At 45.4% G+C, this 15,307-nt stretch overlaps 1 protein-coding gene across 1 annotated transcript in view; it reads left to right on the plus strand.

Annotated features, from left to right (window-relative positions):
- The first annotated feature begins 244 nt into the window (after positions 1-244).
- The window catches only part of ITK (IL2 inducible T cell kinase), a 42,734-nt gene continuing 27,671 nt past the window's right edge, over positions 245-15,307 (plus strand). Inside the window, exon 1 of the mRNA XM_045026874.1 lies at positions 245-479. Coding sequence (XP_044882809.1) covers positions 342-479 — 138 coding nt within the window. The 5' untranslated portion in view covers positions 245-341. The remainder of the gene's footprint in view (positions 480-15,307) is intronic.

The following is a 15,307-nucleotide window of genomic DNA, read 5'->3' on the forward strand; positions in this document are numbered from 1 at the left end:
TTTATTGATCCCTGATCCTTAAAGATCACATTTGTCAAGCGTGCCCATCAAATATTTATTTTTTTCCACAACATTCACTTTAGAGTATCTGTCAGCATGTGCTGCTCACTGATGGCTTTGGAGAGGATGTGGTTGTGGCTTTGACAGAAAGGAAGCTTTACAACGCTGCCTAGATGACAGATGGAAAGATAAGGCCCCCTACGCTGCCTTTCGAACACCTTTTTTGTGAAAAAAATCAACTACCCTCCTTCTTGTTAATCTTTCCTGGACTTGTGCTGGGTGTGCGGCAGGTCTGGGACCGGTGTACTGGGTCCTGGAAGAGAACCGTGCCCTGCCGAACAATGAATAATTGCGTTCTCCTGGAAGAGCAGCTGATCAAAAAATCCCAGCAGAAGAGAAGGACCTCTCCCTCCAACTTTAAAGTGCGCTTCTTTGTTTTAACCAAATCCAAGCTCGCTTACTTTGAGCATCGCCATGGGGTACGTGAGCCATTTTCTCTCTCATTTTAGACTGCTTCTGAGTAAGCGTGTTGAAAGGAAGGGGGAAACTGCATATGTTGTTAAATCCCATTAACCCAGTACTTCTGGTCCTGTTACAGCAATGTCTACTCAAACCAGCTATATCTGAGGGCCCAACACTGCATTCCTTGCCTATCCAAAACTTCCACATGGGTCACCGGTGGTTTGGTATGTAGAAGGAATGGAGGCTCAAACCTGGTTTTATCAAAGAAATTTACAGAAATCTGACCTAACTGCCATCATACAAGCTGTCTAACAGATGCTATACTGGGCAAGTCAGATAGATACTGCTGTTGGTGGGTGGCGTATTCTGATCAAGGTTATAAAATCGGATAAAAGTGATTCCTGCTATACATTTCAATTTCATTTGGAAAATAAGAAAAAAACAGTTTTTTCACTGGCTATTCATATTCAGCAAAAGGTTGATTCTCTACGAGGAGACCATTCTAATGCTTGTTAATGAAAACTCCCACTGTCAGGTTCTAACAGGTTCTTTTGTTTTAGGGAGTAGGCTTTAAGAAGGGATATGATACGCTCAAACTAGGCCCACTTCCCTATGTCTGTCTAGACCTGATTTGTTAAATAGAACTATGAAAAGAATTAGAAGCTAATGTGCATTAGTGACCTTTATGAGTGCTTTTATCAAAGCAAAAAGCCCACCCCTTCTCCTTTAGTACATACAGGGGTATACGATGGGCTCCATCATCTGCTATTTGTAACCATATTCAATTTGTTTGCCATGGTCATCAAACATGGATACCAATATGTTACTTTACATTAAGGTTAACATTTATTGCTGCTTATAAGTGTCGTTTCACTCCAGTTTGCAGGGCCATATTTCTTTTGAATTTGTAAGAATATGTTAAGGCAACATATTATGCATGTGTTTTTTAAAATACAATATTTAAATTATAAAAAACCCATTATTGCTGTTTAAGATATATATTTCAGTTTGACTGAGACTATCTGTGCTGTGGTCCAAATGTTGTCATTTGAAGAGTTAGGATGTTATTACAACTACTTAGCATGGTGAGACCAGATACAATTTTCACATGTGCCTAAGTGATTTAGAAGCATCAGTCTCTCTGAGTTTGATTTTCAAAAGCATTTAGGTGCACCTAAAGGTGCAGATAGGTGTTTTTCAAAATCCCCCTACATGTCTTCCATTAAAAGGCACCTAACCTGGTTTGACACTTTTGAAAATTCCATTAGGCATCTATCTGCATCTTTAGACACCTAAATGCCTTTGAAAATCAGACCCATTGACTTTCAGTAGGACAAAAGCGTAGTCACTGAAGTGCTTTTGAAAATTTTACCCCCTAGCATCCGAAACTCTGATGAGGCAAAAATGGGACAACGTATAGGATCCCTTACAATAAACATATTGAAGCAAAATTTTCAAAAATATGTCTGTTTACAAAAATCTGAGTATACCAAGAGAACTACAGCATATTTGGCATGAAGAGCTGAGGGGCTTACCTTACCTCCAATTTAAATATACTGAACCTGATCTTCAGTGGGTGTAACTCGACGTAGAATAACACTATCGCTGAAGTCAGTGGAGCGATGCTGAGTTAGACCAGCTGTCTATGCCTAGGTTTATCTGCTGGAGGCATGTATATACAATATGCACATGGCTATTCATATATACATCTATGTACATATCGATAAACGTAGGGCCTGATGCTCCACTGTGTTACACTGGTTTTGTGCCAGTGTAAACCATCATGTCAGGTCCATTCTATTAATAAAAACCCCTGGTGCAAAATGGAGAAGAAATTAGTGCAGATAAGGACTAATAGCTCTGAAGATTGAAATCCTCTGCTTATCTACCAAGAGCAGGTAATCCTGTACAGGCTTCAGCATTGCCCCGCGGTCTCCATTCCAGAGAGACTAGTTCTAGGGCTGAAGCCTAAGCTACACACCCTTTCAGTCTTCGTTTGTCTGCTCAGTCTTCCAAGGACTAGACTGACACCACCAATTCCTTTCACAGGCGGTGGGCCAATTTATAATTAAAATACCTGCCTGACATAATGGTTTACCAAACGGCTGAAATCAATGAATACATGCCTCAACGTGAGGGTCTCTTCAGATGTTCATTGTAATCCTTTAGCAATGAATATGAAGAGAGATTTTTCTAGAACGTCTCTACAAGCGTGACTGTGTTTGTTTATTCCTCTCTTTGGGCTCAACACTGCAAGGTACTGTGCATCCTGGCCCCAGTCCAGCTGGGAATAAGCACATGCTTAACCTCAAGCAAAGCACTTAAGCACATGTTTAACTTTAAGTGCATAAGTATTCCAACAGATTTCAATGGGACTGCGTACACTTACCGTTAAGCATGCCCTTAAATGTTTTGCTGAGCTGAGACCATAGCAACCAGCCCCTAGCAGTATCAAACCCCTTTTTGTGATTACGATGCTCACAAATATAAAAGGACATTGAGCAAAGTTGTGACAGTTAAAGGGACGAAAGTAACTACATCGAGGAAATATTCAGGGAGAAGTCCGTCAGCAGTATCCAATGTTAAGGGCACCCCAAAGGCAATTTTTAAAAAAAATTGTAACAACTTTTTCTATTATAAGACAACATTCCAGAGACAGAAAGCTCTATTCTCCCCTTGCTCAGCGTGCGCAATTGCCATCAATGCTAATGGAAGATATTTACATATATCAGCCAGAGAATGAACCCCAAAATAACTAGCAACAATAAGAAGCTGTGTTTTCTGAAATTCATTATACAGTGCACAATGCATGGCTGTCTTTGCATAAAGCAGAGCCCTGATAATAGACGCATGAAGTCCATCACAAGCTCCCTTATTATAGTACGCAAATCACTTCTAAAGGCAAAATTTTTTGTTGCTAAGGGCCGATCCTAGAACTACTTATGCACGTCAGTAGCTGTACAGATGGGAGTAGTCCTATTGCATGCATTGTAACAACTTCCGTGAGTTAGGTTACTCGTGTTAGGGACCAATCCTGCAAACACATGTAAGTAACTTTATTCCTAACAAGTCTGATGACACTACTCCCATGGTTAAAGTTACTCATGTGAGCAAATGTTTGCATGGCTGAGCCCTAGGTTTGCATTATTGAGAGGGAAGCAAACAAGTGAATCCCTTGAGAAATAGTCCCTTAAGGTCAGATTTTCAAAGGTATTTAGGGGCTTGTAGACACGGACTACAGTGGGATTTTCAAAAGCACCTAAGCAGATTAGGCACCTGTCTAGAGCATAGGTGCTGGACCTAGGGTGCAGGGGGTACTGCTGCACCCCCTGGCTTGAAGTGATTACCATTAGACACAGGGTTTACAGTTTGGTATAATGGCTTTCAGCCCCCCACTATACAACTGTTCCAGCACCCCCGGTCTAGAGGCAGATAGAGCAGAAGGATAGTGCAGTAGTTAGAGCACAAGCCTGGGACCCAGTAGACATGGTCGTAAGTCCCTGCTCTGCCACAGACTCCCTCGGATGAGCCCTCAGATGAGTTGCTCTGTGCCTCAGTTTCCCAGATGTAAAAATGGGGACACGAGCACTGCCTCCCAGGGATGTTCCGACAAACAACGTCCATGTAGCAAGCACTCATGGAAGAACCTGGATCTCTGCCTCATTTGCTGATACCTTGCTGGTAGAATTGTAGGACTGGAAGGGACTCCGGGAGGTCATCTTGTCCAGTCGCCTGCACTTATCTAGACCATCCCTGACAGGTGTTTGTCTAACCTGTTCTTAAAAACCTCCATTGATGGAGATTCTACAACCTCCCTAGGCAATTTATTCCAGTGCTTAACCACCCTGACAGGTAGGAAGTTTTTCCTAATGTCCAACCTCAACCGCCCTTGCTGCAATTTAAACCCATTGCTTCTTGTCCTATCTTCAGAGGTTAAAGAGAACAATATTTCTGGCTCCTTATAACAACCTTTTATGTACTTGAAAACTGGTATCATCACGTTCCCTCTCAGTCTTCTCTTTTCCCAGTTTTTTCCATCTTCCCTCATAGCTCATGTTTTCTAGACCCTTAATCATTTTTGTTGCTCTTCTTTGAACTTTCTCCAATTTCTCCACCTCGTTCCTGAAATGTGACGCCCAGAACTGGATGAATACTCCAGTTGAGGCCTTATAAGCACGAAGTCAAGCAGAAGAATTACACCTCTACCTCAATATAACGCTGTTCTCGGGAGCCCAAAAATCTTACCGTGTTATAGGTGAAACCATGTTATATCGAACTAGGTTTGATCCACCGGAGTGCGCAGCCCGCCGCCCCCGGAGCACTGCTTTACCGCATTATATCCAAATTCGTGTTATATTGGGTTACGTTATATCGGGGTAGAGGTGTACTTCTCGCATTTTGCTTACAACACTCCTGCTAATACAGCCCAGAATAATGTTTGCTTTTTTTTTTTTTTTGCAGTAGTGTTACACTGGTGATTCATATTTAGCTTGTGATCCACTGTGCCCCCCAGATCCCTTTCTGCCGTACTCCTTCCTAGGCAGTCATTGCCCAGTTTGTATGTGTGCAACTGATTGTTCCTCCCTAAGTGGGGTACTGTGCATTTGTCCTTTATTGAATTTCATCCTAGATTCATAGGACTGAAAGGGACCTCAAGATGCCATCTAGTCCAGTCCCTGCACTCAAGGCAGAATTACATATAACTAGACCAGGGGTTCCCAAACTTGGTTCACGGCTTGTTCAGGGTAAGCCCCTGGCGGGCCGCAAGACGCTTTGTTTACCTGAGCGTCCGCAGGTACGGCCGCTCGCAGCTCCCAGCGGCCGCAATTCGCTGTTCCTGGCCAATGGGAGCTGCGGGAAGCAGTGCGGCCTGCCAGGGGCTTACCCTGAACAAGCCGCGAACCACGTTTGGGAACACCTGAACTAGACCATTCCCGACAGATTTGTCTAACCTGTTCTTAAAAACCTTCAATGACAGGAGATTCCACAATCTCCTATTCTACCACCTATTCCCAGTCAACAAATAACAAATCTCCATGTATTTACAGGAACTTGTGCTTTCATAACAGTTTGTATTTGCCATGGACGTGATCAGAGATAATGTGGACATCAGTAACTATGTTTTATCAGGCGCTAGACAGAAACATGAATCCATACCAGGTCTTCAGTTTTTAAGAAGAGGGCATGATCTGGCCCAGGCAAAAATGTGAAGATGAATGGTTATTTTATGAAGTAGCTATCAAATGGACAAAACACCCTTATATTAGAAACAAAAGTATGAGAAAGGGGAAAGAGGCTGTTTCTATGGTATAAAGCCTGCCTTTGCACTGGATTGCTTACTTTCAATGTCAAAAAGCCAACACACCTTTGCAAGGAAGGTTATGGGTCTGGTTCACTGCTGCATTAGTCCTGTTTTAGGCCTGCGTAACTCCAAACCCGATTGAGACCATTGCAAAGCTGGAGTAACGCAGCGGTGAATCAGCCCATTGTTTGCTAAGTGCGTAGAGTTGCAGGCTCAGATCTGGTGTAAATCAGCAGACCTCTGTTGACTTCCCTGGCCCTTTTAAAAAAAATATCGTAGTTCGTCCTGATTTATATTACTTCAGTGGAGCTCTGCTGGTTTGTGCCAGCCGAGGGTCTGGCGCACAGGATTTAAACTAAGTAAACCCACCTTTTCTGTAAGGGGGATGCCTGCCAGCAAGCCAACCACATTGATCCTCAGTGAAAATTTCAGCAAGTAACTTCACAACGGTGGGAGATTTTTAGATGGAATTTGTTTTGATTAAAGACTTTGTTGTCCCCTGAGAGATGACATTTAACATTGGAAGGAAAATTGCACAAAGGTCTAGTTTATAGAGACGAGCCCAATGAAACATATATCATATGGTGCATAGCACAATAGGGCTCTGATCCTGTGGGACCTGAAGGTGCTGCTGTAACTCATTCTTGCTATGATAGTTATTTATTATTATTCCAATGGGCGTTTTCTAATCTGCATTCAGATGAAACGTTTCAATTCTGATAGAGGATGCTACCCTGATTCAGTGTCTTCACTGAGCTCAGCAAACAGCATGTGTGCGTCTTTCCTAAGGGAGAACTGCTCCTGCTCCCGCCACTCCCAGGGTGGGTATTTCACGGGGTGGTGCACTAAAGTAATTCTCTGCAGATTCCTGGAGGGACAAGCTAGCAAAGGGCAGCTAGTCCCCTGCCACCCTGCTCCACAACCACAGAGCCCAGTGTCTGCAGAGCAACTGCAGAGAGGCGTCCAATAGCCTGTGGGGAGCGGAGATAGAGCAGCAGAGGCAACACTCCCCTTTTCTGCCCCAATTGCCCGGCTCCATGTCCCCAGCCCTGCCACTTACACCAGGGGAGGAGATCTGGTGCCAAGGGATGTTGATACACTGGCACGCGCTGTACGGTTTGAAGCACTCTGTGTACAGAATACCTCCAAGTCCCACACACATCAGAATACAGAACAGAACAGTAAAGCAAAAATGAAGGATGCTGTCGCTCAAGCAGGAAAGCAGAGGACAAAATAGCAGCTAAGACAATTATTGATCCCAACGTAAGTAGAACTATTGAAGATCCAATAACAAACGTATTGAAAATTCTGCTATACGGAATATTCCCTATGACAGATTATATGTCTCAGCACTGGCACACACTGTGCCATGCTACCATCTTTTCGCATGTCAAATAAACAGCCCTATAGGAGTATTAAAAAGCTAAATGTACCACGCAAATCAGAGCATAGGCACAATAACCCAGAGTCTCATGCAAAATCTCAGTAACATCACTGATGTGTCTTCCACCTTCCTCTGAAGCATTTGTACTGGCCACTGTCAGAAATAGGATACTAAACTAGACAGACCATTGACAGATCTGATCAAACAATCCCTACATGCCTCATAAAAAAAATGTTGTTTCCAAGACACAGCAAAATATTTAATCCAGGGCAAATATAATCTGTCAGCGACATCAGTCCAGCTTTCAGCACTTCTTAATTCCCTAATAATAATATAATGAAAACCCTGTATGTAGCAGTGCTACTAGATGGAAAATAACCACAAAAATGGACTATTCAAGGATATAAATTTCATCAAAAACTCTCAGTGATAACATGTATTAATAGGATTGTTGTCATTGAAGTCACTGCGGTTTTTAATTATTATTTACAGTGTCCTTCTCTGCTGTAATGTCACATTTCTGACATGGTTACTGATGGAGAAGGTCGATCTAAGCAGCAGTGTGAAAACCAGAGGCCATATTGTACCATCAATTTTTAAGCAGAATTTGCTCAGGCCAGCTCCCAGTGAAGTCTTTCCATTGAGTTTAATGGCAATTGGATCAGGCCCAAAGCGTGTGACACCTGCAGGACAAAAACATTCCAGTAATTAACAAACGTGCTGTTTGCCAGGCATGCTTAGAACAACATTGTGCTTTTTCTCTGTTGTTATTCCTTTCCATCTGGATCCCTCTCACGGCCCGGATTTCCAGTAGCCCCACTGACATCGGAGGGACTATTAACATGCATAATGTGAGCTGCATGGTTAAGTTGAATTGAGGCCTTTTCCCCATTTTCTTCACTCCATCCTCAAAGGACTTGGTGCCTCTTTCTTCTGGCAGTGCAGAATTTGCCGTTGTTCCCAAGGCCGCCGGCTAGCCAGAGCTGCTCCTTTATACGACCAGAGTGGCTCTTAGAACTCAGGTCCCGACTTCCTTTTGCTGTCACTACAGCCCTGTCTCCGGACGCTCATTTTAACAGGAGCGGAACTGGAACTGACGCCCCAGACCTGAGAAATCCAAGTCTGAGCATGGTGGCTTGGGATTTTATTTTGTCACTTGACTTGCAGAAAGAACTACGTGTAACTAGGGTGACCAGACAGTAAATGTGAAAAGTCGGGATAGGGGTGGGGGGTAATAAGAGCCTATATAAGAAAAAGACCCAAAAATCGGGACTGTCCCTATAAAATCGGGACATCGGGTCACCCTACGTGTAACTGAAAAGAACATTGAAATATTGTGTCTGAGTTTGCTCCTGAGGGGCATTTGTTTGCTTCTGTCCTTGACTAAAATCACGTCTGTATGAGGTGCTCCCTTAACTAATATCCTGAAGGCTAAATTCAATTGTTCCTCAGTGGCCTGTGTATGGAGTGACCTGCATTGCAATGTCCCAGGACGATCCCCAGGAAGGAATTCTGACTCAGGGTGCTGCAATTCCTTCTTTTGTTCCCCTCTTGCTCTCTGGGGTCCCCACTCCATACCCCTTCATTTCTAACCCAGGTTTGTGCTCTATTTTGCAGCTCACCAATCCAGGTCTCCGATGTCACTCATTTCTAAATCTTCTGATCACTCATCTTTCCCTTCTTTCTATCTCCCATCCTGTTTATCCCTCGTTACTTTCCCCTTTCCCACCATCTTTTAGTTTTGGGAGAGGATTTCTGAAGCATTAAATAAGTACTATAGTTTTTCTTGAGACAACTTTATAAAGTCCTCGGGCGAGCATTAGACACCTTTCATTTGCTTTTCGTGTTCCAAATCCTCACTTGAAGGGGAAGATGAATTGGGTCCCAGGCCATCAAAGCACTAAAGCATATGCTTATCTTTAAAACCACGTGTGTAGTTTCATAGACGTCAGTGGAACTGCTCATGTGTGTAACGATAAGCACATGTTTAAGTGGTCTGCTGCATCAGGCCCTACATTATTTTTGAAGGCTTAGGCATTTCATCCTAAAATAACAATGTAATAATTTAGATCAGGTCTTAGTAAAATTATTTAAAATGAGTTGAAAGATCTCTGCTCTTGTTCAACATTAATTTGGTTTTAAAGAACAAATAGACCCATTAGCATGTTCTATCTATTGACCTAACTACTTAGTAATAATGTTTTAGCACTTCAGTAGTGACTAATATCTTGAAAGTTGTGCATGTACATTATCTGTCTCTATATAATTGTAATATCTACACTATATCTTATAAATATTTACCATGGTCATAGAATGTTACTAACTTTTTCTTTTGGGCTTAAGCATATGCACATACTCTTGTAGACAGAGCAATAAGAACAAAGGATCTATACAGTATATATGTCTGTATCATTTCTAGAGGTGAGTTTGGATTCCTGTCTTCTCTCTGTGGGTTCAGGGAGAAAGGCAGCTCTACTTCAAATCACTTATCAAGCGTTTTCAAAACTGATACAAATACATCAGTAGACACAATTTTTAATTCCAGCCTTTGCTTCTTGCTTTCCTGCTATCACAGACCAAACATGCCCCCAGGAACAACACATGTCGTTGTACTGTTGTGACTGGGTAACCTTGATGCACATGGATCAAGAATAATTTAAAGTGTGATTGTGCCCTGAGAAATGACTATGTAAAAATGTCACCTTCTTACTGCTCCCTGTGTGCATTCAGAGTCACGTCTGCTTACTTTGCTGACAAAAATAATGGTTTTCTGCTTTTCACTCCCGTTAGCCCTGCAGAGCCACTGAGCTAGGAGAGAAAGAGGTGACTTCTGTTCCTTCTTGTGCATCAAGGACAGAGTTGTTTACCAAGTTCCATTTGTTAACACAATGGGGTCACACAGGTGTAACTAGAATTATACAACTATAGTTTGGCCTGCAGAAACTTGCTTTCAGGGGACGATGCATTTGAAGGAAAGAGCCCAGCTTGACTGTTAGGGTCCCAGGTTGAGCTTACAGCATTGACAGTTAGAAAATGTGCTTGAAAACTGACCGCATTGGACATGGACACCACTGAGAAGCAATGAACATGGAAGCCCACAATTCCATTTTTTAAAATTCCCTTGGAGTAGAATTGCACTTTGCCACCAACACATTATGGGTGAAGTCCTGGCCGTATTGAAGTCCATGGCAAAGCTTCCATGGACAGGAGCACATAGCACTCCTTCATTAGTTCAGTGATGTTCAGCCGGCACTCTAGATATACTGGATGAGTTCATTCCAACCAGTCAGAGAACCGATTCCCTGACTTATTGTTCGTACAGCCCAGCTAACACAGGAAGGGGAACATGTAAAGCCGTATGTTACATATAACATGGAGAGGTAAGTATTAGTAATCAATTGGATCAACTGCACAGCGAGCTCTGCCCTCTCTTTGAGGCAGACGTGTCATTAACATGGCCATTAATAAGAGAGAGAGATGTAAATCAAAAGACAATGCCACCTCCAATTCCACACGCTTTAGAGGGGTGAGGGAATCTAAACACATCTGCAGTGGATGCTGAGTGTTACAGCCTCCTGCTATTGTTAATAATCTACTATTAGTTGCAGCTCTAAAATGTATTTCATGCACAGTCTGTGCTAGCTGCGTACAGGTGTCACGTGTTTATTTCTTTTTCTTGTCTCACAATAGCTGCATGCTGCCTCACAGAAAGAACAAGTTGTTTTGGTCTCACCACTAGAAACCCACAATGTGGGGGACTCTAGCTTCTGCTGCTGCTGCTGCTGCTGCTACATGCTGAGATCAGCCAGAGCAGCTGGGTGGGATAAGGAGGGAGCGGTGACAAGGCGGGTGTGGACTGGAAGAGTGTCTTGGCATTCCCCAGCCTGGTGGGATCTCAGTGGAGAATCCCAATCACTTCTTCATCAGAATGGTTAATTAAGTATGGCTGACTTTCATGCAGTGTCTTTACTGATCATTTGAACCCAGAATCAAATTCATATCTTTAACTAAATTTATCTACCAATGTGATATATGCTATCATGTGCCTGCAATGCCTCTCTGCCATGTACATTGGCCAAACTGGACAGTCTCTACACAAAAGAATAAATGGACACAAATCTGACATCAAAGACCAATAGAAGAACACTTCAATCTCCCTGGACACTCAATAACAGACTTAAAAGTGGCCATTCTTCAACAAAAAAACTTCAGAAACAGACTCCAACGTGAAACTGGAGAACTGGAATTAATTTGAAAACTGGACGCCATCAAATTAGGCCTGAATAAAGACTGGGAGTGGATGGGTCACTACAAAAACTAATTCCCCCCCCACCCCCCGGCTGATACTCACACCTTCTTGTCAACTCTTTGAAATGGGCCATTTGATTACATTGGCCTCATTAGCACTACAAAAGTGATTTCCACCCCTTCTTGTCAACTGTTGAGAATAGCCCATTTCCACCTTAATAGGATTGGCTCGTTAGCATTGACCCCCCACTCGGTAAGGCAACTCCCATTTTCTCATATGCTGTGTATTTATACCTCCCTACTGTATTTTCCTCTCCATGCATCTGATGAAGTGGGTTTTAGCCCACGAAAGCTTATGCCCAAATAAATGTGTTAGTCTCTAAGGCGCCACAAGGACTCCTCATTGTTTTTGCTGATACAGACTAACACGGCTACCACTCTGAAACCTAAATATAGACAGTGACAGTTGGGGGAAAGAGGGTGTTAAAAGCTTTAAGCAAGGGTAACGTTTTGGAAGTCAGTGTTGAGAAATAATTTCTGTATCTTTATCTACAGGCAGCAGTAAATTAACGTTCCCCTTAATCAATCACTCATGCGCTCAGAGTAGTGCCTCCAGTGCCCAGCCAGGATTGGGGCCCCACTGTGTTAGATGCTGTACGAAGAGAACAGCAGACAGTCCTTCCCCCAAAGAACTTACAGTCTAAACAGACACAGCCAAGGACAGGGGGAAGGAATGTAAGATACAAGCTGAGCGATCAGCGTAACGGCGGCAAACTGCATGTTAGTGCCATGGTTTTTATTGGGGGTGGGGCTGGGGTTTAGTCAGGCCGGGGGTAGCTAACAGAAAAGGCGAGGGAAGGAAGCAGGGCGAGGGGACAGAGGGAGACTGGGCAGAAGGGGTCTGTAGCAAACAGCCAACCAGCCCACAGCAGAGAAAGTCCAGTCAGAACCTCAAGAAATAATATCAGTGTCTGGTGGTCCCTGCAGCTTCAGTCTCTGGCTGACTCCTGCCTGCAGTTTCTTTCCCCAAGGCCACATGGCTGTGCGGAAGGGAGGCCCTGCCAGGGTCCTAGTGCACCTTCTGCACAGTTCTGGGACCAGGGATGCTGGTGGGCTGGGTTGCTCTGGCTGGGCGCCTTTCTGGGAACCAGGGAGGAGTGCTGTGCCCTCAGCATTGCAACCTTTGCAGATGAATTGGCAAAGGCTGGGTCAACCCGCTGGTTTCCATTCGCCTCAGTGAATCTTATGGGGGTGTCCAGTTCATGTGGCTTTCAAACCCACCACCCTCAGCTTCCGCTTGTCAAGGCAACAGTTCTGATAGAACCATTTGAACCAGGTGAGTGCCAGGAAATAGCCTCAAGTGCCCCCTCTGCCTCCCCGCGGGCCCTGAGCTCCCACCTGAACTTTGTCTACATGACTTGCGAGGTGTCCATGCAGACTCTGCCCCACCTCCCCTTGTCATCTTCGTGTCTTTCCCCTCTGTCACTGTCCCCACCCAACCTCCAGTTTCAGTGGCCCTTTACCTTCACAGGGTGTCTCGCTGGACTACTCCCCACCCCATTTCCTCTTTTGGGAGGCTGTCCAGGAGGCCTTCTTCTCCCAGACCCCAGGCATCTTCTGGAGAGAAGGCAACCCAGCCACTTTCATTCTTCAGCAGCAGGTATGGGAATCCCTTCCTCAGTGTTGCTGCTGCTGCTTAGCTAGATCTTTAGCTAGACTCTAAGGATACGTCTACACTGCAATGAAAGACCCTCAGTACAGCCGCGGCTAGCATGGGTCAGCTGACTTGGGTTCTCGGGACTGTCCCAGAGCCCCGGCTCCAGCCCTAGCCGAAACGTCTACGCTGTTATTGTTAGCCCTCTAACCTGAACCCCAAGAGCCCGAGTCAGCTGACCCGGACTCTGAGACTGGGTGCCCTGGGGTTTTTATTGCAGTGTAGACATACCCTAAAGGTCAAGGATTCCTAACAACACTTCAGTACAGGTTTACTTAGCCTCCAAGAGAACTTAAAGGGCCCATCATCCAACAGCAACGAGAACGTTTTCTGATTCTATCACCATGTACCTGAGATTGTGTGAGGGATGATCCTCAAAGAGGTGGGCAGAGGGAACCAGTCAGGTGGGCAGAGGGAGCTGAGTAGCCGGCCAGTCTCTTTAGCTGACAGACTTGCAGAGCTAAAAGCCCTCTGGCCCTTCCTCTCAGAAAGTGACTAGCGGCAAAGGAGCCCTGTGGGAGGGCTGATTTTCTGATGGAAGTGGAACCACCAAACCAAGTCAGCCGGGTACCACAGGGCCCCAGATGCTGCATGAGGAGCCTGGCAAGGGATCTGCATGCCATGCATGCATCCCTCTCAGTCCCAAAGTACAGGGCTCTGGAAGCAGGGCAGGAACAGGGGTGGGCTGGTAGCAGTGCAGATCCAGGGCCCAGGGGAATATTCTGGCTCCCCCAATGCTGCAAGACCCTACTCTGGCCATCCAGGCTAAGCCCAGCAGGGTGGATTCATCCCTTTGAGATCTACTGAAAGACTCAGTGACACTTTCCTTCACACAAGCAAATTTCACACTCTCCACAAAACCCCAAAGGGAGCTGAGAGACGCTTGGCTTTGGGTTTCATTGCAAAACTTTCTCAGCTCTGTTTCTGGACTCTTGTGTCATTGAAGTGACACAGGCCCCGGTTCAGCAAAGCTCTGAACTTTAAGCCCCTGCCTCATGTTCTTGACTCCAGTGGGACTTTGTAGCAAAGGGGGCCTCCACCTCAAGGCGCCCCCCACTAACAAACTGGACAGTTGCCTCAGTTTCCCCTTCATGCCCCCTTAGAAAGGAATAAAGTCTCTCCGTGTCCAACTTAAAGAGCCACCTCTGGGCAGAGGCAATTCATGGACACGTTCAGTAAGCTGCAGAACCCTCAGGATCAAACTGTTCTCTCAAAACCCCAAAGCAGAACAGTGAGCTGTGCCCCCTCCAGGGAGGTCATTGCCAGGTTCTCCACCCGAGAGCCGGTTTCCACTCTGCTCACCGTTTCTTTGCCCTTGTTCCAGGGCTCCACTCTCCAGGCCACCCAATTGCGAGTTACCAACAACTTGCTACCACTGCCACCGAGTCAGGAGAGCTCCCCACAGTGTTCCACTCCCCAGGCTCCCTTGCCTGTGAGTCCTACCCCTGCTCCTGGGATCTCGTCTCCAGCATCATCCCTCTTGTTTCCGGGCTTGGCTTCCCCGGACCAAGCCAGTTCCTCCCCTTTGCCCAGGGGCCTCCTCATGAGCCCGCCTGCAGCTCAGCAGGGTTCCTCACCTGGCCAGTCGGCACCAGCAACTTAAAACTCTCTGCACTGTCGCTCATCATCGGGAGTGCACTGCCTCCTGGAGCTCACTCCCCATAGCGCTCACCAGCTGCTCCTGCATGCCTCTCCTTTCCTTCTGCGCTTTCACCGGCCTTCCTGTCCCTCTCTATGGCCTAGATACCCTCTCTTAAGCCTCGGTGGGAGACAGTTGCATTGGACCCAGCTCCCTCTTAAAGGGGCCAGTCACCCTGTAACAGACAAACACAGGTGTAAATTTAAGCACATGCTTAAATGCTTTGCTGGATTGGGGCCATAGCTTGAAACCCCAAAGAGTGAGCTAGAACTCAACACACTCCTACTTGCCCTGGCAACAACCACAGAATCCTGTGAAATCAGTGGAGATGGGGTTCCCTAGGGAGATGGTGGAATCTCCTTCCTTTGAGGTTTTTAAGGTCAGGCTTGACAAAGCCCTGGCTGGGATGATTTAGGTGGGGATTGGTCCTGCTTTGAGCAGGGGGTTGGACCAAATGACCTCCTGAGGTCCCTTCCAACCCTGAGATTCTATGATTCTAGGATCTGGGCGTAGCTGGAATAATTCAGATTAGGAGCATGGTGCATGGAAGCTTTGTCC

Source organism: Mauremys mutica, chromosome 8, assembly GCF_020497125.1.
Source record: "Mauremys mutica isolate MM-2020 ecotype Southern chromosome 8, ASM2049712v1, whole genome shotgun sequence".
Classification (NCBI taxonomy): Eukaryota; Metazoa; Chordata; order Testudines; family Geoemydidae; genus Mauremys; species Mauremys mutica.